The sequence below is a fragment of the Stomoxys calcitrans genome, chromosome 1, assembly GCF_963082655.1.
Source record: "Stomoxys calcitrans chromosome 1, idStoCalc2.1, whole genome shotgun sequence".
Taxonomy (NCBI): Eukaryota; Metazoa; Arthropoda; class Insecta; order Diptera; family Muscidae; genus Stomoxys; species Stomoxys calcitrans.
In genome coordinates this window covers 217,150,513-217,176,513 of record NC_081552.1, presented here as the reverse complement: position 1 = coordinate 217,176,513, position 26,001 = coordinate 217,150,513, and the positions used below count along the sequence as shown (strand labels likewise).

The 26,001-nt window shown below is 42.3% G+C and overlaps 3 protein-coding genes across 10 annotated transcripts in view; 1 reads left to right on the top strand and 2 right to left on the bottom strand.

Moving 5' to 3' along the window:
* LOC106091938 (dynein heavy chain, cytoplasmic) overlaps positions 1 to 8,009 on the bottom strand; it is a 59,255-nt gene extending 51,246 nt beyond the window's left edge. For all 8 annotated transcript variants that reach the window (XM_059370640.1, XM_059370639.1, XM_059370643.1 and 5 more), the window contains exon 1: positions 7,632 to 8,009. In XM_059370640.1, coding sequence (XP_059226623.1) covers positions 7,632 to 7,875 — 244 coding nt within the window. In that variant the 5' untranslated portion in view covers positions 7,876 to 8,009. The remainder of the gene's footprint in view (positions 1 to 7,631) is intronic.
* Positions 8,010 to 8,384: 375 nt separating this feature from the next.
* Positions 8,385 to 11,482, top strand: LOC106086179 (leucine--tRNA ligase, mitochondrial). The gene is made up of 4 exons (XM_013250733.2): positions 8,385 to 8,589; positions 8,658 to 10,458; positions 10,517 to 10,761; positions 10,822 to 11,482. Exons 1-4 carry the CDS (start codon positions 8,500 to 8,502, stop codon positions 11,305 to 11,307), a joined length of 2,622 nt encoding a protein of 873 aa, XP_013106187.2. The 5' UTR covers positions 8,385 to 8,499; the 3' UTR covers positions 11,308 to 11,482.
* A 9,027-nt stretch (positions 11,483 to 20,509) lies between these two features.
* LOC106086178 (uncharacterized) lies at positions 20,510 to 25,330 on the bottom strand. Its single transcript, XM_059368490.1, has 2 exons — positions 21,018 to 25,330; positions 20,510 to 20,858 (listed from the first exon to the last, which is right to left on the bottom strand). The coding sequence occupies exons 1-2, from the start codon at positions 25,328 to 25,330 to the stop codon at positions 20,510 to 20,512; spliced, it is 4,662 nt and encodes a 1,553-aa protein (XP_059224473.1).
* Positions 25,331 to 26,001: the final 671 nt, after the last annotated feature.

Below are 26,001 nucleotides of genomic sequence, written 5' to 3'. Positions count from 1 at the left end.
TTATTATGGTCTGAATCGGTCTATAGCCCGATTCAGATCCCATATAAATCGTTCTCTCTATTTTACTTCGTGAGCCCCAATGGGCGCAATTCTTATACGAATTGGCTGAAATTTTACACAGGTCTCCAACATATAATTTAATTGTGGTCCGAACCGGACCATATCTTGATATCGTTTTAATAGCAACGCAACTCTTTTCTTATATCCGTTTTTGCCTAAGAAGAGATGCCGGGAAAAGAACTCGACAAATGCGATCCATGGTGGAGGGTATATAAGATTCGGCCCGGCCGAACTTAGCACGCTTTTACTTGTTTTTTTTTTTTTCTTCACAGACTTCAAAAATTTTCACAATAATTATTTTATTTTCTTCGAGCTTGCTGGGCTCATAACCTATTAGATTGAAGTTTTATTGAAGTAAATTTTGAAAAAATAATTTCTCGAACATACAAATACATAAAATCATTGCCTAGTAACATAATAACAAAGAACGATACAAGTAGATATTAATTTGTTAAACATATACTTCAACATAAATGGCAACATTTGGGGTGAATCATACAGTCTATACAAGATTAGTTTATTACTCCCGCTAGTTTAGTAACATACACAGCAATGTGCATGCTTATTATAATTCATTTAAGTTCTTAGTCCATGAACGTCCTTCAAAGAGAATACAAAACTAGGTCTTGCTCGCCTTGACCCATATTTTTTTCTCATAGTCGTTTAAAATTTTTCGCCAATGTAAGGAACACAAATATGTGAGACCGAGACCTTCGAAAATACTCACACTGAAGGTGAAAACCTTGAGTTCTTAAGTTCATCACTCCCGGAATCTATAACCTTCAGTTCAATGATATGGCATTGAAAACTTTTCTAGAACGCAACCTTCAATTCAATGCCACACATATGGATGGTGGTCAGTCATAGTCATTGTATGTATGTGTATTTTGTGCATATGTAGTGGGCTAGTGCGAATCAAGTATGCATCCAAGGTCATTTGTTGTTATCACATATACATATATAAAAGTGCAAAAGCTTATAATAACAAGCTTTTATTTGAAGAAAATAACAAAAATGTACATTAGTCACAGTTGATTTGCTGGCTTTATTAAGATTATTTCGGATAAAATATAAAACAAACAATATTTATAAATTCCATATTTGTAACTGATGTATAAAAAATTAAGGAAAACAAAAACAAGCGGAAATAAGTCTGAGCAATAAAAAATATTTAAGCCGTTTGTGGAAGAGAACAGAGGTTTACCTATCTTCAGCACAAGGTGTTAGGATTGACTATATTTTACTTTACAAGCTTTAATGCCATAACTATTGAATTTAATGTCCTCCACTATAAGTTTGGCTAGGTTATTTTTAGGCTTCAGTGACAGTCTGAAATCAGACTCACTTAGATGTTTTTGTCCACGGAAACAGGAGAAGGAAGATGGCTTCTAGATCCTTCCGTTGAACTATCTAGATCGGTTTAAAAAGCCTAAACACGCGGCTTGTTCACAAACAAGGCCCCAAAGAAATAAGTACCTAAAGTGCAACTCCTGCTTGCCAATGCGGGACACACACACAGCAGACATTCTATATATATATTTGTGTACGCGAACAAGAACATAAGCCGATGGGTTTGGAAATATTACGCACACTAGCAAATGTGCCCAAAACTGTTCTATAGCATAAATGGGCATCATACACATCCGCTCATTAATTCCTATGCACGCGGCAAACCAAATGAAAGTGTAAACAACTTCGTGTGGCTTCATTATGATGCCTCTATTACAAAGCAATTCCATTTAGTTGATGTTTGATGATACTCACACAAACACAGTTTTGTCTTTTAGTGTGGCCATCACTGTTCTATAGTCTCCTCTTGCTTGACCTACTCACATCTTCAGCAAAAGTCGCATGTTTTCAAGTCAGACAGTGAACTGACATGATGGACACGATGACTGTTCTAGCCAACGACAGCAACGGGGTAGACCTCTTCAAGTTTTGACTGGGCCACATCATCTTGGTGTGTTCACAACCAGCACTTTGGCATTTTTTCGGGCTTTAACTTAGTTTTCTTAGAGGCATGCTCACAGATTCCTGTTCTTTAATGTGCCAAGTAGAATCTACTCTCGCAAGCTTGTCTGCTCTACAAATCCTTATGATAACTCCGTGAATTTTGGACTGTTCAGACATCTCCGCGACAGTCGAGGGCGGGTTTTTAATTCAGAAATACGTTCCTCAGATATTTCATGACTGCTTGGCAATCTAAGAGGATATTTGTGCAAATATGACGTTATATCTTAACGCGGACTTATTTATAAAAAGGTGGCCTCTTTTTATTGAGCTTAAACTTGAATCGGATAGCTCTCATTGATGTGTGAGAAGTTTGCCTCTGGTCCTTAATGGAATGTTCAAGGGCTAATTTGCATTTGCCGGTGCCACCCAACCTCTCACGAGACACTCCACACGATATCGTTTATTGTCCGTGACCGCAGCTACTCCGTATACCAAGCATCCCACTATATGCATCCTGTGGACGAGCCCGTGGCTTCCTGCTGATCATCTCGTTATGACGATGGACACCACACAAGTTGGAGCTCACAGTTCCAACCTGTGTGATGTTCATGTTGTTAACGTAGCCACATTTTTATGTGGAGGTGGCGATCCTCGTCAAGCTTCTGTGGGTGAGCAAGCTTGTTCCGGTCCAAAAGACCGTTCGCCGCGAGAACAGGGCGCCAATAAGCCGCAAGAGCCGATGCCGCCCGGCCTCTGACTGAGACTCTCCGTATGGAGCAACCTGTGGACGCTCCCGGTAGCTCAAAGCTAAGCTTCTCGGAATAGAACTGAACACCACACAGATCGAACCTCATTGTTCGAACTGATGTGGTGCTCATCCCGTGCCGGGCGGACCACCGCTTGTTACACACGACAATGGTTGTCTACCTTTCTCGATATTTACCACCCCAGTTCTCCAGAGCACAACCGAAACCCTACCTATTCGTCTAGTCTGTACCGGCTGTAAATCTACTAAGTTTCTATTACCAGAAATATTGTAGTTCTAATCGGTTCTAACAGGAATAGTGGTACTTTTTATAAAATCGCATTTTTGGCAGGGAGTAATCCACACTTCCTGGAACATAGGGCATTGTATCAAGGATAACACAGAAACGCTCTAGCTACAATATCGAAGGGTATTAGGTGTAGCATTAAGTTCAGTGCATAAAATGATGTCGTGCGTGGTACGGCTGTGATGCACATACAAGCCATCCTTAAGATCCGGCTAAGTATTGGACAATAGGTGGACTTTTGAAACACCGTCAACAACACCATATAGCATTTAATCCCATGGCAGACGGTTGTACATACCGGATTGACCCGATGGTGTCCTTCATCGACAAGGGTTGCCACTACAGCGCACAACACGATGCAAAAACAACCACACATATCAACTGCGGCTTGAACTAGAAAAGTTATTGTCAACGAACGGTTCCCCTGGTCCTTGATCTTTCAAAGAAATTTGATAACGTTTATTACAACACCCTTTTAAATTTCATCATAGAATCTGATCTACCCAACATGACGAAGAAGTGGATTGTGAACTACATGTGCGGTAGCTATTATACGTAGAGTTTGGAAACCCAAAGTCTCTCACGAAATCAGCTACTCTATTACCACCTGAACGAAAGATGTTTCAACGGATATTGAAGTCGTCGTCGATGGACAAAGATAGTTCCGACAGTTAATCACCCAAAGATCCTAAGGGTGACCCTCGACAGCGTCTTCTCCAGTGCAAGAAGGCAAAAAACAGAAACAAAATCCTCAAATCTTTGGCAGCCAGGACTTTGGGTATGGACAAAGAGACGTTATTAACAACTTATAAAGGGATTGACTGACTAGTAGTGAATTATGCAGCGCCAAAGTGGACAACAAGAGAGAGCCGTGCGGGAAAAACCATAAATCTGTCTGCTGTCTACAGATGACATTGACCATCTACACGAGGAGACCAAGATCCTTAAAGTAAAAACCTCTTGAGCTTCTCACTAAACAGCATCTCTTGAGCTGCCACTAGCATAATCACTCGAATTTCCAATTCACTGAGAATTATCTGGATGTTTGGGGACGCGATACGACACACATTACCTATCTACTCACTCCCTCCTCATACAGAACTGGCTTGTCGGGGTTCATACACACAGGTATTTTGAGGTTTTGGTAATTGGGGCATTTGTTTGGAGACTTGGATCTTCTGTATGGTAGAGACGTAGGATGTATACTCCACGAAGCTGCAGAATCCCACCCAGGATTTGTTTTGAGTATTTTTCAGCTCGATCTTGTATTTTCATGCCCATCGCTTTAGTTCACTGTTGGCAAGAAACCGCCAACCCGGCACGAGAGAGCTGTGAGCACAAAACAGGCTGAAACATTGAGTTTCGATCTGTATGGTGTTCATTGCTGTCACGAGAAGCTTAGCTGCGATCTACAGGGCGCGTCGATAGATTGCGGATAGTGGAATGTTCCATACGGAGTAGCTGCAATTTCTGTCGCGGACAATCAGTGGTATCGAGCGGAGACTCTCAGTGAGAGGCCGGGCGGCACCGGCTTTTGCATAGATGGTCGATATGACAAGGCTAGTCATTGGCGCATTTAAATAGTTAATGGCCATCATGTTCCCGGCGATCGGTCCTTTGGACTGGAACGAAAATGCTCACCTATAGCAGCTAGACGAGGTTCGCCACATCCACACATAGATATGTGGGTACAACAACATCTACAGGTTACCAGGTTGTTGTTTAACCCTTATCAGATGTCATCAAAGAGGGGGCCCGAAACTATGATCGTACAACCGCCCGCATATGATAGTGGAATGAGTGGAGAGGTAGAGGTTAAACCGCGCCTTACTATAATCAGAGTTTCAGTTTACAGATTTCGACTTCTTTTCTCTAAATTCCACAAACGAATGGCAACCATAAAGATTATTTGTAAAACAGCGTTTCAGGCTCAGTTGGAGCATCATTAAAGCGTTATCTTCAAAATGCGTGGCATGACTGACTCTACTGGAGGACCGTCCTATAGCAAGTCCTGGGCTGATTTAGACTATTGTTAATATGTTAAGTATCGGCATGCAAACCTCCGACATGCAATGCAATCTACGGAATCCGTGCTGAGCACCAGCAGCAAATAGAAATACTCTAACTAGGCCCAGAAGGAGAAGTCCCTCAAGAGTTTTGTCTACTGGCGAAATAAAGAAGATCGGTCCGAACGACTAGCGGTATAACTCTAGGCATTCTTCCGACATTGGGAACTATGAAAGTGTTCCGAAATAAGTTGAGGATCTGTGTCATGTACTCGGTACAAACAAGTTCTTCAGCATCATTGAAGAGATGTCGTCTGGTTTGTTAATTTGGTACTTCTAAAGACTTGACTGCTACCCTACTAACGTCAATCGCAATCGACACTTGTCTGTACCTCATTAGGGTTTGTAAAGAAATCTTCCTTCACCACACATTGTAGTCGTTACAACTGGCCAGGTATTGGCCAGCTGGGTATCCGGTATCGCGGTGACCATTAGCAACTATACAGAGATCCACAATTTCTCAGACTGTTGCATTGAAAACAATATGCCTTCATCGGCAAGGGCCGTCCTCTCAGTGTATTACACACTACTACAACAACAACAACCTTGCCTCGTAGTTAGTATGACTTTGTTATCGAAGGCTTTCGAGAGGTATTTTCGTCAATCCACAACATGAGCAAGGCACGGGATAGCTGTAAGCACCACACAGGCTGACAAATTAAGGTTCGATCTGTGTGGTGTTCATTGCTGTCACGAGAAGCTTAGCTGCGAGCTACCGGGCGCGTCCGCATGTTGCGGATAGTGGAATGCTCCATACGGAGTAGCTGCACCGGCAGTCGCGGAAAATCAGCGGTATTGAGCGGAGAGTCTCACTGAGAGGCCGGGTGGCATCGGCACTAATACTGAGTGCCTATGATGCTCGATATGGCAAGGTGAGTTATTGGCGCCGAGTTATTGGTTGCTTTCATTCGACCGACAATTAAAACAGATGATTTCTCTGTTTTTTGTAATAATGAATAGAGTACGCTTTAATTGAAAAAAATTACATGTGTTATATTGAAAAGTGATATTTGTATGTTAGTTTCGTTTGTATGACACGGCATGTACTACTCACATGTGCTAAATTTGGCATGTCATAAGACAACTACATGCCGTGTAATAGAGCCTTAAGTTTAGAGCTTAAGTTCGATGGTACTATCGATATTTTATTTTTTGTCTAAATATCGATTGATATTTTTCCTATCGATACAATCGGCAGAACTTATTTTTTTGCAAAAATTGACAAAAATTAGTGATCCGACACTGAATGTATCCTATAACATACGTTTCGGCTTCTTGAGCCACTAGAGGGCGCAATTATTTTCCAATTAGGCTGAAATTTACAACGGCTTCTTCCATAACCATCAACATACGTGTCAAATATGGTCTGAATCGGCTTTGCATAAGGTGCTTTGTTATGATTTTCTGCAACTGTGCTAAGTATGGTCCAAATCGGTTGATTACCTGATATAACTGCCCTTTAAACTGATCTTGAATCTTGTATTCTTGAAAATTTTGCATGAGGTGTTTTGTTATGACTTACATGCGCTGAGTATGTTTCAAATCGCTCCATAACCTGATATAGCTGCCATATAAACCAATCTGGGGTCTTGACTTCTTGAGCCGCTAGAGGGCGCAATTTCTATCTGATTTGGCCGAAATTTTGCATAACGTATTATGATTTCTAACAACTGTACTAAGTATGGTCTTAATTAGTTGATAGCCTGATATAGCTGCCATATAAACCGATCTTGAATCTTGTCGTCTTGAGACACTAGAGGGCGCAATTCTTATTCGATTTGGCTGAAATTTTGCATGAGGTGTTTTGTTGTGCCGATTATGGCTCAAAACGGATGTTGAGGTAGGTCAGTATATTCAAGACCTTGAATCCAAAGAATAAAAAAATCTAATTTTTGCTTATACTTAAATTTTGCTTGAATCCATAAATTCTAACAGGTTTTTTCGCTAATTTTCTACTTCTATACATTTACACTTGTTGCATAAAGTTGGAAAAGATTAAACCGGCATTTTTGTAGACAAAACTCAGCTGTTGTGTTAACGTCAAATCGGCCGGTATTTTTTGATAAACAAGCACATGTTGCATTTGTTTACATACAAATTTTGGCACATTTTACTCCGAATGTTATCGAGTGGCAACACTTAGAGGATGTAATAAGTTATTTTTACCAGTAAGTGGCAACCATATGAAAGCGTAATAGACGAGATGCTATGACTCACCAAAAGACAAAAATGACGTCAATTTTTCTTGTCTACATATACAAGCAATTACCATATTGATTTTTCCAATTGGAGTATTAACTAAAGTCGTTGGCAAATAATTTAACAAATATTAAGCAGCATTGAGTCAAATTTCAATCTATGCTTGCACATAGCCTTTAAAAGCACTATAATGTCGCCATTTTCCCTATCCTTTTAACAAGGGCGTCACCAGCCAGTAATCTTTGATTCCCGTTAAGAAAAAAGTGCACTCACACACATACCAACACTTGCAATTGCATACCTTTCAGACAATTTCTTTGAATGTACAAAGCTTGAATTTGGGGATCCGATAAAAACTTTTTTATTCTCTCCTGGTTATCAGGATCCTCCAGGGCCGTATTTAAAGCCGGTGGCACCACATCTTCCTCCGGCAATAGAATAGTAACAGCTTTGCGTATATAATTGGCAAAGGCACCATAATCCACAATGGTGACATTTTGCACTGCCTCTACCGAGGTATCTGGGTTTTCCAAAGAATCACCCATAAAGAATTTTTTAAACTTTCACTTGTTTGTTGAGTTTTTAATAGACTTCTGAGAAATTTTTTTAGTTGTTAAGATGTTTGCAAAATAACTTTCGCGGAGCTCCGATTGATTACGTCCACACTTTTGTGAGAAAATCAATCGATTGTGCAGAAAAAATTGTGTGATAATGCCACATTGGATAGAAGAGAACATACACCGAAAACACTGAAAAAGCCCAAAAAAGGAATTGTTTAATTACATGTTTTATATAGCCCGGAGTTAAAGCCGATGAATTAAACAAGGCATTAAATTATCAAACCTCTATTTAGTTGGCATTTATTTAAATTATTGTTGTTGTATTTCTACAGCACACAGGATGTAAACAAACAATGGAATTTTTCCCTATTTCTCTTCTTTTGTGTGGCAAGGGTGCTTGAACTCCGCAACAGGGTTGTATATTTTGGTATATGCTTTGACATTTATTTTAACGTTTTTATTGCTAAGAGTGTAGTCATCATTGCCCTTTAACTAAAAACAGCTGTGCTAGGTGGATTTTTCTTTGGAGCCGGGAGCCCAGTTGGTTAGGAGTATTTTGTTATATTTGCTTAAGAATACAAAAAATTCCTCAATTAAATTTAGAAAATTATGAAAATATTTCTAAGGCCCCGTCTTATTCAACAACTTAGCAACATCTACAAAAGAAGATGGCTAACACAAGGATGCACAGAAACAAAAGTAAGTCGCTTGGAATTTTGTCAAAGTGATGCAATCCTAAACGCCAATGTTTTTTCAACAAAATTCAGGATTTAGAGTTAACAAATGACATAAAACATCGAATAGAAAAATATTGGCGGGCCTCTCTCAGTCGGGGCAATTTCAATCTTCAGTCTTTGGATAACAAATTCTATGTGTTGTCCATGTTCCCCTATCCTTCGGGAAATCTACACATGGGCCATGTGCGTGTTTACACTATCAGCGATACGGTGGCGCGTTTTCAGAGAATGTGTGGTCTTAATGTCTTCCAGCCCATAGGTTGGGATGCCTTTGGATTGCCGGCAGAAAATGCCGCCATACAGCGTGGCATAGAACCTAAAGAGTGGACAGAACAAAATATTTTGCAAATGAAACAGCAGCTGCAGGACTTGGGCTGTTCCTTTGATTGGAAGCATGAAATGTCCACATGTAGCCCTGAGTATTATCGTTGGACCCAGAAACTATTCCTTATGCTGCATAAAGAGGGTTTGGCCTATCAAAATGAGGCTCTGGTAAACTGGGATCCGGTGGACAAAACTGTGTTGGCAGATGAGCAAGTGGATGCAAATGGTTGCTCTTGGAGATCGGGAGCCAAAGTCGAAAAGAAGCTACTCAAACAATGGTTTATAAAGACAACAGCCTATGCCAAACAACTCTTGGATGGTTTGGAGGATCCCACTTTGAGGGACTGGCGTGATATAATTAATCTACAAAGACATTGGATAGGGGAATGTGATGGCTATAGTTTTCAGTTGTTGACATCGGCTGCCACCTCTCTAAGGGTTTGGACCCCCAATCCGGAACACTTTAAAGACCCCAATGCGTTTGTAGTACTTAAAACCACTCACTACTTGGCCAAAGATAAGAAAAATGCTTTCGACATCACCATAGAGAATCCCTTTACGGGCACCATAATGCCCGTTATTTTCAGTGACACGCCAGTGTTTGCCGATAAATGTGATGTCTATTTAGCCGCGCCTAGTTTTGTGGAAGAGGACAAAGAACTGCAGGAATCGTTAAGTTTATCATTCTTTGCCAGCGAAGATTTAAATACCAAGAAACATAATTTGGAGGCCATGCGTCTGGATGTTTTGGAATCCGCCAAAAGACTGAAGATAGGAGGTTTTAAGGTTTCATCAAAGCTGCAGGATTGGCTTATATCACGGCAACGCTATTGGGGAACCCCCATACCCATAATACATTGCGATAAGTGTGGTGTGGTGCCAGTGCCGGATGAACAACTGCCTGTGGTATTGCCCGAAAAATTAGAAATTGATAAAAATCGTCAAGAGGGTCTAAAATGCACATGTCCCAAGTGTCAAAGCCCCGAAGCCACGCGTGAGTCTGATACAATGGACACATTTGTGGATTCCTCCTGGTATTATTTGCGCTATTTGGATCCTCAAAATAGTGAAGCCATTTTTGATCAAAATCTCGTATCACAAACAATGCCTGTGGATTTGTATATAGGCGGCAAAGAACATGCTGTGCTACATTTGTATTATGCCCGCTTTATGAATCATTTTCTGCACTCTCAGGGTCTGGTGCATTGCTCAGAGCCCTTCTCACGCCTTCTAGTACAGGGCATGGTTATGGGCCGCTCATTTCGCATCAAGGGCAGTGGGCGCTATGTGCAAGAACATGAGGTGGATATTGTGAATGCCAAAAAGAATCAAGCTGTGTTGAAGAAGACCAAAGAACCCGTAATCATGACATGGGAGAAAATGTCCAAATCAAAAATGAATGGGGTGGATCCATCGGATATGTTCCGTGAATATGGTACCGATGCTACCCGGCTCATAGTACTGGCAGATGTGGCTCCCACCTCGCATAGGAATTGGTCCAGTGCCAGTAGGTTAAAGAAGGAATTGTGAATGTTTCTTTTTTTTGATAATTGATTTTGTTGCAGCTTTCCCTGGCATTTTAAATTGGCAAAAGCGTTTGTGGCTTACCGTCAATGAGTTTTGTGAGCTACGCTCCTCGTCAGAGGAAAACGAGAAAATCGATGTAAATAGCCAAGAATTCCTAGCGGAAGATGAAAAACTCTTCGATGCCAGAAATTTTTATGTCAAAGGAGCAACTTTCAATTTTAGACATACCCATCAGCTTAGTGTGGGCATTTCTAAAATGCAGGGTCTTACGAATTCATTAAGGGTATGTTTTCAAAAAAATTCCACGTAATAACTCAAATAATGCTTTTAATCAAAATTTTAGCGCACCCCCAAACATGTCATGAGATATGGCAAGCAATATGAACGTGCCTTAGCCTCACAAATAATTATGCTAGCACCCATGGCTCCTCATTTTGCCTCGGAGCTTTGGTCAAAATTTGCCTCAGCCAGCAATCGCATAAATTCCACTTCCCCTGAGCTGCAATGGCACGAAGATGTACTCTCGCAAAGATGGCCTGAAATTGACCAGGAGTACCAATTGGATTTAGCCATAAAAGTCAATGGTTTTGAAAATTGTTGCATTAAAATACCACGCAGCCATATCGATAAGGTGACACACAACGACGCCTTGGATTTAGCATTTAATACGGATTCAGTGACTTCATATTTGATAGACAAGAAAATACGCACAACAAATTTTGTTTTATATCCCGGTATTGAGGCCATACTCAATATATATGTAGACAAAGTAAAGCAAGAAAAGAAGAATCCATCAACGGATCCTCCAAATGAGGAGGCATTGCATTAAAATTGCTGCTGAACCAATAGACTTCATTTGTTTGTTAGTTAAGATAAATTATTTTTGTTTCATTTAGATTTTATTGTTGTAGTTTATTAAGTTATTCTTAAGGACTTGGAAATATAATGAGAAGCACTTTTGTGGCAAAGTAAAAGTAAAAAATAAAAAAAAAAAATACAAACTTGTAAATTTTGTTCTTTTTAATGAAGAGGTTTCTTTCACTTTGTATAATAGCTCAAAAGCCTAAAAATCAACAAATAAAACTTAACGCCTTGAAGGTTTTCTAAAATAAAGAATAATTTCACCTTAGAGTGCTTTTATCGAAGGGTTATTTTTTGTTTTGGTTAAAAATAAAACATGGGTTGCTCAGAGCATAGGCTGAAAATCGAAACAATTTTAATACCTGTCAATACAAAATGTCGGTGGCTTCTATAGGATCGGTTCATAGCGATTCTGCAGTTAGATTAGAATGTGTATGGTTTTGCATACAGGACAGAGATTGGAGATTAATACGAGCTTCGTCTGATACAACATTTGGATCTCAGTTGTGCCTAGGCTTGCCAGATGTTCGGGATTGGTCACTTGAGCTACATCCGTTGGTCAATCCCATGGTAGCCGGTTGTACTTATCATGCTACTGTTTTCACAGATTGTGCTATCGGACTGAAACTTGGTACAGATCTTTTTTTTTTGGCCCCGTTTTATTATACCCAACACCGTAGGGGGTATATTCATTTAGTCAATCCGTTTGCAACACATCGAAATATCAATTTCCGACCCTACAAAGTATATATATTTTGGATCGTCGTAAAGTTCTGTCCGTCTGTTGTGATCACTTTACAGCCTTCATAAATTGAGATATTGAGCTGAAATTTGGCACAGATACGTCCTTTCGATGCACGCTGGTTAAGTTCTTGAACGGACCAAATCGGCCCATATTTGGATATAGCTGCTATATAGACCGATCTGCCGATATAGGGTCTAATGCCCATAGATGCTTTATTTTCTTCCCTATTTCGCTTGAATGTGAAACAGTGAGTAGTTTAAGGCTTCCCGACAACTGACCCTAATATGGTTCAGATTGGACTATATTTAGATATAGCTGCCAAATAGACCGATCTCCCGACAAAGGGTCTGATGATCATAAAAGCTTTATTTATTACCCCATTTCGCTAAAATTTGAAACGATTTTTTATTTTAAGCCTCCCGACATCTCTCCTAAATATGGTATAGATCGGTCTATATTTAGATATAGTTGCCATATAGACCGATCTCCCGATAAAGGGTCTGAACCCTATTAAAGCTTTATTTTTTATCCAATTTCGCGGAAATTTGAAACAGTGAGTAGTTCAAGGCTTCCCGACATATGGTTCATATCGGGCTATATTAGATATAGCTGCCATACAGACCGATCTCTCGATAAAGGGTCTGAAGACCATAAAAGCTTTATTTTGTATCCTATTTCGCTGAAATTTGAAACAGTGAATAGTTTTAGGCCTGCCAACATAAGATCCAAATATGGTTATGATCGGACTATATGTAGATATAGCTGCCATATAGACCGATCTCCCGATAAAGGGTCTGAAGACCATAAAAACTTTATTTACTACCCGATAACGCTGAAATTTAAAACAATGAGCTATTTTAAGCCTTCCAACATCCGACCAAGATATGGTACAGATCGGACTATATTTAGATATAACTGTCATATAGACCGATCTGCCGATAAAGGGTCTGAAGCCCATAAAAGCTTTATTTTTTAACCGATTTCGCTGAAATGTGAAACAGTGAGTTTTTTAAGCCTCCCGACATCCGCCGCAAAATTTGGTTCAGATCGGACTATATTTAGATATAGCTGTCATATAGACCGATCTGCCGATAATGGACTGAAGCCCATAAAAGGTTTATTTATTACACGATTGCGCTGAAATTTGGAACAGTGAGTTCTTCTGAGTGTTCTGATATCCGACCTTAATATGGTTCAGATTGGTTTATATTTGGATATAGCTGCGAAAACGACTAATATTTTGTTCTACGAAATTTGATTAGACCATTCAATGCTCGTGCCGAATTTGGGTGCTGAAGTCCAATTTTCACCGGATTGTGACGAAAGGGGGTTTACATATATACCCGAGGAGGTGGGTATCCAAAGTTCGGCCCGGCCGAACTTAATGCCTTTTTACTTGTTTTTTTCGGGTAGTGGTATTTTGCCCTTCAACGTCCACACCGACCACCAACTATTGGGTTGCCCAAAAAGTAATTGCGGATTTTTCATATAGTCGGCGTTGACAAATTTTTTCACAGCTTGTGACTCTGTAATTGCATTCTTTCTTCTGTCAGTTATCAGCTGTTACTTTTAGCTTGCTTTAGAAAAAAAGTGTAAAAAAGTATATTTGATTAAAGTTCATTCTAAGTTTTATTAAAAATGCATTTACTTTCTTTTAAAAAATCCGCAATTACTTTTTGGGCAACCCAATAGATAGATCTATAAATAGTTATAGCCCCCCTATAAATCCATCTCTTGACTTGACAGACTGAGCCCGCAGACGTCTCAATTTTGATCCTAATTGGGTGATAATTGGATAAACTGATTTTAGAACCCTAAATTTTTAGACAAAGCTATGATGATACATATCCACTATTCGACTCGGCTGAAATTAGCCGTTTTTACATGTTTTTTTTTTTGTAAATAAAATTGGAGAATCCCGTCTAATCCCGACTTGTAGCATAGAATTTCCCGACTTCATGATTTGAGGAACTGGCAAGCCTAGTCGGGCCGGAGTATCTATGGCAGGTTCAGCTCGCAGAGTTGAAGGTTTGGTGATGCCTCCGATGACAACTGTGAAGATTCACCTTTCCGATTCTATCTCCTTCAGGAGTGGCTTGCTTCTGGCATCTAAACTTGAGCGATATGAGTTCAGGGGCCTAATTCTTGCATCCGTTATCGAGCGAGTTTGTTCGAAGAATTGCTCCGATCCGCAAGTACAAATTGGATCATACCTTGCGATCGTAATTTCTCAAAAAGTTATCGATTTTGTGGAAGAGAAAATCGATCCACCGAGCATATTTTGCCATCTCAAAAGTAAACAAAGCAAATACTCACGGTGTCAAAATTGAGCGAAATCGAGTTATAAACATACTTTTATGCTCCCAAGAACTTAAAATGGATCAGTACATATGAAAGCAAAATATATCGTAATAAAGTCCGGTCTCGACCATTCTCGGTACGAATGTCGAGTGGCCTAATACAACTCATTGTGGTAAATTTCAGCGAAATCTGTTAACTAATTCACCTTTTATGGGCCCAAAACTTTAAATCGGGAGAACGGTATATATGGCAGCTACATCCAAATCTAGACCGATCTTGACTACATTGAACTGGTATGTTGAGGAGCCCAATACTACTCGCTATCCCAAATATCAGCGAAATCGGACAATAAAGGCGCCTTTAATAAGCCCAAAACCTTAAATAGAGATATTGGTATATGTGGCAGATATATCCAAATCTGGACCTATTTGGGTCAAATTGCAGAGGATGCCGAAGGCTCCTCTGCAATGTGAGGAGGTATGGAACCTCCTCGGTTCCATACCTTTTTTGAGGGGTCTGCACCAAGGTAGTTATCGCAAGACAAAAAGCCCGACACGAAGTAGATGGTCCCCTAAAGAGTGATAAGGCTGAGACGAGAAGTTCATTCTTCGTGGCCGTGGATATATTCTGCTCCACATTCGACTGGTTTTGTGACTACTATGACCGTCCAGTATTTATCCGGTGTCTGAGTCTGACTTCGCCTCCGGAAGAATCCACAACCATTGGCGGAGAATTGCCGGCCTCTTATCTCCACAGAGGGGAAGTGTGCAGACTAAGAAAGTTTGATTTCTTCACCACTTCAGCGATCGAAGAATCGTTCTCTAATTGAGCTTCGTGAATAAGAGCAAGTCCGCTAATAGGCATCGTCTAGCTTTCTTGGTCGTTGACTTGGTTTATCCGCAGGTCACCTTCATTTGACATGTGAAGATCCAGTGTACTATGCCTCTTAAGAACCTATCCTATCCAAAGTCTGGCACGGCCGGACTTTTAGTTTTTTATATGAGGATATTAGGATGGGCAAATATCCTCATATTGAGCCATTAGGTGGTGCAGTGGCGAGACACTCCATACCGACTAACGCAAAGGGGGCCGACGACGAAACAATCACCGACTCTCTCATTATTGGGAAGAGTAGAATAAGCAAAGATCCTAATGCAAAAACATCAGGCAGTGCAGGGTCGAGAGACCCAACACAACCTTTCAAACAAGGACCTGACGACGGAACCATCAACGACTTTCTCGAGATTAAGAAGAAAAGGATGGATAAATATCCTAATGTTGAAACATCAGGTAGTGCAGTGACAGAGAACTCAATGCAGTCTAACGCACAGGGAGACGACGATGAGACCATAACCTACTCCCAAGAAACGTATATACTCAAGATTTAGATGACTAGTATAGGCAAAGATCCTAATATTGGAATATCAGGCAGTGCAGGGACGGTAAACTCAATACAGCCTACCGAGGAGGGAGCCGATGATGGAACAATAATTTCCCCAGAGTTGTCAAAGTCGGACGCAACATTGATGAGCATAGCTGGCATCATTTTATCTGCCTTTCGACTCTCCGCTCCACACCGCAACCCACGTCGGATCTGCAACAGATGGTTAGGAAAGCAAAACAGACAGGAAATGAGGTACTAAACCAACTGGCCAAAATTCGGAAGACTACTCAGAAGAAGATTTGGGCAAGATAATTTAGATTGTCCAGGCATAGAAGTCATTGATGACAATGTCAACAGGATTACGACTGCAATAGATAGACCCCACTATCGTTGATAGTTGTTCTCTTCGGGAAAGGAAACCAGCCCAAGAAAAACTCTGGATGATTCGTAACATTGGGTAAGAGGTACGCAGACTTTACAACAGAGCACGTCGGAAAGTAAAAGTTAACTGGGATGTATACTACACACAGCTCAAGGAATATAATAAGATTATCAGAGCGGCAAAACGTGTCTCCTGGAAGCTATTCTGCAAACAGGTCGATAGCGTTAATTACGCCGCCAAGATGAAAAAGTTTCTCTCAAAAACGCATGTCCAGTAGACGACATGGGAGTGAGAGCAGAGACAACGGAGGACATGTTGAGGCTTTTGATGAAAACGGATTTATCCACAGGATACAACGGGACTCACAGAGACACAGGAATCTTGGAATAATGAGGTTGATCGATTGCTAATCATAACGGAATTTATGGTCAAGCAAGCCATGAAGAATATTTCCGGCGTTACTACAGAAGGAGGCGGACTATCTGGCGCCCAATCTGGTCTGTATTTTCACAGTGTGCCAAGGACTTGCATATACTCCGAAAGCCTGGCAAGAAGCAAGGGTGGTGTTTATACCCAAGCCCGACAAGGCAAGGTATGCGACACCAAAGGCCTACAGATCCATAAGCCTTACGTCCTATCTACTCAAAACCATGGAACGTATTGTGGATACCATGATAAAGAGTAGGACATCCAGCGAACTGCTCAAATACAATCAGCATGTCTATGTCAAGGGAAGGTCGGTGGAGACAGCCCTGCTCGAGAAGAATCCTTCGATGCCTAGACGTACACGTTGGCGGTTTGCATTGACATCGAGGGGGCGTTTAACAGTGCATGGACCGATACATTGATCCAATCCTTAGACCAGTACCGGGTGGACCGGGTCCTTAGAGACTGGATAAACCATATGCTAAATAAGTGCTAAGTTCGGCCGGGCCGAATCTTGGAAACCCACCCCCTTGGATTCTGCTACAATATGGGAGCTATATCTGGTTATAGACCGATGTGAACTGCACTTGGAACAGTTGTTGAGAGTCATAACAGAGCACTATATGCAAAATTTCGGCCAAATCGGATAAAAATCGCGGCTTGTAATGGCTCAAGAAGTCAAATCGGGAGATCGGTTTATATGCGAGCTATATCAGGTTCTTGACCGATTCTGACCGTACTTGACACAGTTATTGGAAGTCGCAACAGAACATTACATGCAAAGTTTCAGACAAATCGGTCGAAAATTGCGGCTTCCAGGGGCTCAAAAAGTCAAATCGGGAGATCGGTTTATATGGTAGCTATATCTAAATTTGAACTGATATGGCCCATTTGCAATCCCCAACGACCTATATCAAAGTATCTGTGCAAAATTTCAAGCGTCTAGCTTTACGCGTTTGACCGCTATTATGATTTCGACATACGGACGGACATGGCTAGTTTAACTCAGAATGTCAAGACGATCAAGAATACATATACTTTGTGGGGTCCTAGATCAATGTTTAGAGGTGTTACAAACGGAATGACTAGATTAGTATGCCCCAATTCTATGGTGGTGGGTGGGTCGGCCTGGCCGAACTTCGGATACCCACAACCTCGGGTATATATGTGAACCACCGTTCGTGGCACAGGCACGCCACAGGAGGCACTTTATCACCACTCCTTTAGGTGACCACCATCAATAACCTATTACAGATGTTGACTGAGGAGGGATTTGAACCCGTCTGCTGTGCAGACGATGTTATAATACTTCTGAAAGGTAAAAATCCGAACCAGGTACGCAGAAGGGCCGAAAGGGTCTTGCATATGCCATACGACTGGGCTAGACTCAATGTTAACTCAGAGAAGACTGAAATATGCCTGTTCACGAGGAAGACAAAGGAGGGCCAATTTGTCGCCGCACGTTTCCTCAATAGAACAATTTCGTTATCTGACAAGATCAAATACTTAAGAATTATCTTGGACAGGAAACTGAATTGGAAGTGTCACATTCAGGGGCGTACCTGGCAGGCTCACAGATGTTCGGCACTATGTAAACTGATCGTAGACTCGAAATGGGGCCGGAATCCAAGAATAATCCACTGGCTCTACAGGAGCAATACTTACTTACGTGTCAGTAGTTTGATGGACTGCTATGGAGAAAAAATGCAATATAAGGACCATACAACAGGTTCAGAAAACATGTTGTCTGGACATAGGCGGAGCTATGAGGACCACGCCTACTAGGACACTGGAGACTATATATCAGACTCCTTGACATACAGATTAAGAGTGAGGCAGCCACTGCGGCTATAAAACTTAAGGCGATGGGAGAATGAATTGGAGTTGGAGCAACTCATACCATCGCGGTATAATCAAGGCGATGATAGGAAATCTAGAAGGGAGGGAAGAGTTTTCTGATCGAATATCTGAGGCGACACTTGAGGTCGAGTGCTAGGCACTGCTGCCAGCGGCACAGTTTTGGATTGACCGAACCCTAGTATTGCCATCTGGAACATCTAGTTACACGGATGGATCAAAGCTGGAGGACAGAGCGGGACTAAGGGTCTACAGTGAGAACCCAGGCTCTAAGATCTGTTTTAGACTGCCTGACCATATTACGGTCCTGCAGGCAGAGATCCGGGCGATCACGGAATGCCATAAGATACAACCAGGACGGTAAGGTCACTAATAGTCTTGCAGTGTAAGAAGGAGATTAACGGCTTCCTTGGGGATGGGTGCCGTTTGGGTGCGGGGCCATAGCGGAGTAACTGAGTATCAGTAAGCAGAAGATTAAAGGCCTGAGAACTGCCGTCAATAAAGGCAATGGGCGACAAACGGGCAGGACGTGAAAGGAAGTAAGTACGAGGTATTACTGAAAAGAAGTAAGAAGGAGGTCTCGAGCTTACTTATGTAAAATCGGTGCTGCAAGTGATAGTATGTGGGGAAGATGATGAGACATTGGAGCATTTCCTGTGTTATTGTTCGGCTTTCGCGGTTAAAAGACACCGGTACTTAAGTGGGACACAATATCAGATATACACCAACTTAGGGAAGTGGTATGGAAAACAATTAAGGATTTTTAAAGTAGCACGGAATTCCAAACTTAAAATTTTTTTTTGAGGTTATTTTGTATGCCCTCCACCATAGGATGGGGGTATACTAATTTTGTCATTCTGTTTGCAACACTGCGAAATATGCGTCTAAGATCCTATAAAGTATATATATTTTTGATCGTCGTGACATTTTACGTCGATTTAGCCGTGTCCGTCCGTCTATCTGTCGAAAGCATGCTAACTTTCGAAGGAGTAAAGCTAGCCGCTTGAATATTTGATCAAATACTTCTTATTAGTGTAAGTCGGTTGGGATTGTAAATGGGCCACATCGGTTAATTTTTTGATATAGCTGCCACATAAACCGATCTTGGATCTTGACTTCTTAAGCCCCTAGAGTGCGCAATTCTTATCCGATTTGACTGAAATTCAGCACGACGTGTTTTGTTATGACTTCCAACAACTATGCTTAGTATGGTCTAAATCGGTCCATAACCTGATATAGGTGCCATACAAACCGATCTTGGATCTTGACTTCTTGAGCCACTAGAGGGCGCATTTATTATCCTATTTGGGTAATTTAGCATGAGGTGTTTTGATATGACTTCCAACAACTGTGTCAAATATGGTTCAACTCGGTTCATAACCTGATAGAGCTGCCATATAAATCGATCGGCGATATTGACTTCTTGAGCCTCTAGAGTGTGCAATTGTTATCCGATTTGGCAGATCTTCGTGTGAAATATGGTCTGAATCGGTCTATAGCCTGATACAGCTCCCATATAAACAGATTTCCCGATTTAATTTTTGAGCACCAAACGGCGACATTCTTATTCGAATGAAATTTTACAAAATGCCTTCTACTACAGCCTCCAACATTCAATCCAAATATAATCCAAATCGGACCATAACTTGATATAGCTCCAAAAGCATAACTATTCTTGCTATTATCTTTTGTTTGCCTAAAAGAGATACCGGGAAAAGAACTCGACAAATTTCGATCCATGGTGGAGGGTATATAAGATTCGGCCTGGCCGAACTTAGCTTGTTAAATCTGCATACAGTCAGTATTGGCGACGGAAGCCCAACTGACTAAACTTCGATCCCCCTCAACATTGATAAAAAAGACATTATGGGATTACTTGTAGATTAAATGATTCCCTATTTATTGTCATACTTTAAAAATTTGGAATCACTGTATTGCACGACTAGTTAGTTACTGGCAAGGCATGATGCATGCATGTTACCACCACCACCATCTTTCATTCTAGCAGCATAAATGTGACGACGACGGTGTGGGTGTGTGTGTGTGTGGGGGGGGGGGGGGGGGGGGGTGTGTAGTCACTTCATTATTTCGGTCATTAAATCTCGAATGTACACATCCAATTGTGAATAGTCTAATAATGTGTTGCGCACTATATTCAGTAGCATCATGGGCCATAACTGTTCCAATTTGTGTAGTTTTTCCACTGCATGGCATGTATTTTCCATCATTATGGTGAAATGTATTTTGCCACGTTCACGTTGTGTCAGAGCCGATGACATGGAGCAAGTGGGAATGGCTGCGGAGTTGGGGGCGTTGGTGTTGGAGCTGGATGTCGAGCCGGTAGCAACAGCACCTGCACTTGCACCTGAACCAGCAGCACCACCTGCTACAGATAATGAGACGGCAGTAGCATTTGTTGCTGGCCATTGTGTAAGCGATACCGGCAATAATGATTGCAGTTGCTGATGATGTTGATGATTGGAATCACCACCACCTGCTGAATGAAGGAATTGAGCTTGCAATAGTCGAATTTGTTGAGGCGTTGGCAGGGCATGAGCATCTTGTTGATGATGGTGATGTGACTTTTTCCACTGTAATGCCTCCTTGCCCACAACCAAACGCAACGAACGATTGTCCGGTTTCTGTAGCCATTGTTTGGGCAACATTTTACTCGCCGTGCAGGATTCATCCAAACGTAGACGTGTCAGCAGGGGTTGTAGCATAGCATCTGGCATGGACCAGAGTATTAAATCGGATAGACCAGCATAAATACCATTGGCCTTGTCTACATCCTCCGCCAACACCTCCTGACCGTTGAGCGTTTTGAGGCCCCAATGCGACAGACGATAGATGGCATATTGGCGCCACAAGTCTTTTTGGGTGAGTGGGTTACCTTCGGGATCAATGAATACGGATGTGATGCCTTGCAATTCGGCCAAAGCATTGATTTGGCCCAGACAATTGATGTTGGTCTCGCGGAAAACAAAATTCTCGGCATGCGGAAAACGTACCTTGATGCGTGACAATATGGCGGTGATGTTATTAAAATTGATGTAACTGAAATTCAGGGTATGGACATCATTGGCTTTTGTGGGATTCCATTGTTTGTCAATAAAACGCAGGGCTCCTTGCCCATAGATGTTTAGATAGCGACCACAAATCTCGATCAAATAGTCACCGCCTTGCTCACGTTCTCGCTCGATGGCAGTGAGTTTTGTGGAAGTGGCTCCTCCGCCGCCTCCTGCTGCCGTTGTGCTGCTGCCTGCTTGTTGGCTGCTGGCATTCGTAGTATTTGACAAAGTCTTATTGACGGCATTCAATGATGTTGTCGTGTGGCTGGCGCCACTACTGCCCAAAGTGCCATTCAGAGACGATGGCATTATGTGGTGAGGTGATGTAGCTACTAGTCCTCCAAAGGCTGTTTGCTGTAGTTGCTGATATGTGGTCAATGCAATGCCAGCTGATGTTGTGAGTGTGGTCGCTGTATTAGCTGCATTCACTTTTGCCGCAGGATGATAGCGTAGAATGTTGATTTGGTTTGCCGTGTTGCCATTTGCTTTTATCGCATATCCTGCTCCATTGGCAGCACCTGTGCCCACAATTGTCTGAGATCTCATTAAAGAGCCCGTCATATAGCGTTTGCGTTGCTGGTAGGTGGTGAGGTCTCCTAGACCCGTTTGCTGCGCCAACAGCGAAGACATTGAACTGCATGAGGGTGTGGGTGAGACTGGAGTTGAGGGTCTGGTCGCTGTGGGGGTGGAACAGTTTAATGTGGACGATTGTGGCATAGTCGACGTTGTCATTGTCAATGGACAACTCATTAAGGGTGTGTGATTTGGATTTTGATGCTGCGATGACATCTTGGCTTCATCAGAGTCCAGGGGAAATTGTATAGTTAATGTGGGAGTACAACAGGTCTTGACGGATGGTGTGGGTGAGCTTTGTTCATTTTTCGTTATGGTCTGGCCCTCTAAGGAGCAGCATTCGTTTGTCTCCTGCTTGGGCTCACATAGCTCATCATTTCTTCCTTTGGAGTTTATGTCAGGGGCTGTGCTGGCATCCCTATTATTGGACATGAGCGCCTCCTCCTCATCGGCTGAGGTATAACAACTTGAGGAGGAGTTAACATTGGGACCCAAACTAGAGGCCGACGATGTTCTTTCCTCCTTATCCTTATCGCTTAGCTCTGGCGCAGCCTCAATGGGTGGAAGTTTTATGAACTCCTCATAACTTTGCTCATTGGCCTCGGTGATTTTCTCCAGCTCATAGTTGCGCTTGGCCGCAGCTTTCATTGGTTTTTGGCTATTGCTGGCCGCCCCATTGCCCGCCTGCTGCTGCAGCATTTGCTGGGACCTTAGCAATTCCCAGTTAGTGCGGGCATTCGAAATGATCTCCTCGCGCCGTATGAGATTGAAGGCCTCCTTGTTGCCCTGCTGACTACTTTGCTCGGATAATTCCTTATTGTTACGCCAAGTCATGGCTGCTTTGCGTACCTGGTCGGTGATGGGCATTTGACTGAGAGTTTGCAACTTAGGCAGATGGCTGACCAGAAAGGAAACACAATCACCCGCCAGAGACACAGGATTATTTTCAATGGTTATCTCTATGACATTGTAGGCCTGGGAAATTGAAGCCATATCGTCCACCTTATGCAGGTCATTGTGGCACAACCAAAGGCGCTCCAGTGCAGCCAAGTGTTGAAAGCCATTGATGCGCTTCAGCTTATTGCGTTTCAAATTCAGCTCTTTGAGATTGCTAAGGCCCATAAAGTCGTTGTGATTGATCTGGCGGATTTGATTGCCGGCCAAGTTGAGTGACTTCAGCTCCCTTAGGCAATTGATTTTGTTGGCTATGGAGCAGAGTTTATTGCCATGCAGATCGAGTACCTTAAGCGTCGATTTCAAGGAGGCCAAGCCGGAGATATCGGTTATGCGATTTTTGCCCAACAGCAAAACGGTCAGCGAGGTCAGGCCATCCAAACTGGCTATGCGCTCTATTTGATTGTTGTACAGATCCAGGAAAACCAGATTACTGAAAATGTTGCCATAGTTGATGAGCAATTGCTTGTTCTTGATTTCTAATTCGGCAACCTGATGCTCATCTTCTTCTTCTATGTCGCCATTGAGGTAGGTGGTGGAGACCGTAGACTCAGAGGTCAGAGTGCTGGTAGAGGAGTCGAAACTTTTCAATTGCGCCGCCATTTCAGCCTTCTTGAGAAAGGAGGCACGGGGATTTTGTAGGCCGCGCTTATTGATTTGGTATTGCAAGTTGAAGTTGTTGACAAAACTCTTGGATCGGCGCATGGCAAAGCGCAAAGGATTCGTGGCTCCATTGGTGGCTGCGTTGGAGTGAGTCGCAGGGGCATTTTGCTGTAAATTCACATTGTTGAGATTTATGGAACGATGCAAAAGTTTATTGCGGCGCAACATATAGGCCCCAAAGCCTCCACCACTATTCAAGTGGGCATTGTTGGCCATAGTGGCAAGACCCATCGGAGGTGCGACGGGTGTGGTTGTGGTTGCTTCATGATTAGGCGAGTTATGTGGTAGAGGAAATCGGCTTCTGGCAGGCATTGGCGTATTAGGAGAGAGATTCACACCACTTTCGGTGGTCGTCTTCGCCAGGGCTAGGGAGTTGGTGTGCAGCTGTAGGCCTTCCAAGCGTTCGGTCGGGCTTCTCACCTCTTTGGGTATGTGAAAGGTGTTGATGAGATTATGCTGCAGCGAGAGCAAACGAAGATTGGCTTCATTCTCGAATATGGGTATGGCCGTTAAACCCCTTTTATCGTAGTTTATGCGATCTGGCAGTTTCTCTTGTTCCTTGACATTGCGTTGTATGCGGCAAATGCCATTGGGTTGGGGTATGACCACAGCATTTTGTGGCGGCGTACAGGGTGTGGCCAAAGTGGGTGTGGTGGCCACCGCTGTGGCCAAAGAGGTGATGGGACGGTTGGAGGCCGAATTTGAAGAGGAAGTGGATTTGGAACGTTGGCGTGTTATGGGGCCTCTTAAAGGTTGTCGTCTGGATCTTAAATGCTGTTGTTGTGGGTAATTGTGATGTGCCGCTGCCGACCCTGTTGCAGCTGCTGTTGCTGCATGTTTGGTCACCTTAGGCAGACTGGAAGTATTTGTGTGGTTGGCCGCTGTGTCTATGGTTGTTCCTTGAACAATAGAAGCCGCATTTGCAGCTGCTGGCGTTTTACTATGGTGATTATTAGCTATGTAGCCTAAATTAACCGCTAAATTGTTATTAACACCATGCAAGCGTTTCTTCGTTAGGGATGTCGTTGACAGTGTACTATAGGATCTTCGTATGGGCTTCTGCAGGCGGGTGCCAAGGCTAGGAACAAAGGGTTCTATTTTCAGCAAATTCGAAGTGGATTGAGGTATGATGGTAGTAGGGGTGGGGCTGGGGCTGGGGGTGGTAAGACCCGAAGGGTTATAGGCCTCCATGGCAATGTTTGTGGCGGCGGTGGTGGTGCTTTGGCCATATACCGCATGGTTGTTTATGCCTGCCGAAGTCGTTGTAGATGAACCGGCTACTATGGTAGCACTGACAGTGCCTGCCGCCAACGCTGTACTTGTTTGTTTTTGTAATGATGTTGTAATTGGAGCATTTGTTGTTGTGTTTGAGAGTGGAGAGATTTTAGATTTTTGCTTTTGTAAAACCTTTGGCGATTTTTGGTCCTTTTCAAGTTTATGGGATTTTGGAAGCTCTGCAGTATTTGTGGGTGAAACATTGTGACGTGTGAGCTTAAATGATTTCGAGGCAGCAGCAGCAGATATGGTAGCCGCCACCGTCGTCGCCGTCGTCTTCGTTGTGTTGCTAGTTGAAGACTCATGATGGGTGTTGTGTCTGGTCAATGCTGAACGTACTCGAATTTTTGATATGGACATTTAATGTCAGCCCCTTCTTCGAATGGGATTCGAAGTTCTAGCAGTGTTGAAGGCGAAATAAAAATCAATTCTGATTTCATAATCGCCAAAAGTGAAATTCTCTTATAAATCTAAATAACTCACATAACCCAAAACTGAAATTAGATAATTTTTGTTGGTACACTCTTTGAATACTAAGCAAGAAAAAAACCTACCTTTGTTTGGCAGCTAGGCAAATGGAAACCTCAAAAATGTTTAGGGATTTTGGTTTTAAAATTGCTCCTCAATGTTTGCTAATTTTTGTAATTTTTTTTCTTTCCTTCACTGGCTTTCTCTCTATACGTTGAGTTTTCTATTTTTCGTTTGGTATTTTTCCTTCAGTTTTTCCTCATTGATAGTCCAACACACACAACATTCCTTTTGGGTATTATTTGGGGTTTTCGGTGATTGTCTCCTTGTAGTGGCAATTGCCAATATTTCTGTTGAATACTCATGTCTCTCTGACTGTGCAGTCGTACAGAGGTACCTGTATTCACAATATAGACTTTCAAATTGGCCGAGTGCTGTGTTTGTCTGTATGGTTGTAAGCTAGGATTTATGTATGTATATACCCTACACTGCTACTGTGGCACAGGGTATTATAACTTAGTGCATTTGTTTGTAACACCCAGAAGGAAGAGAGATAGATCCAT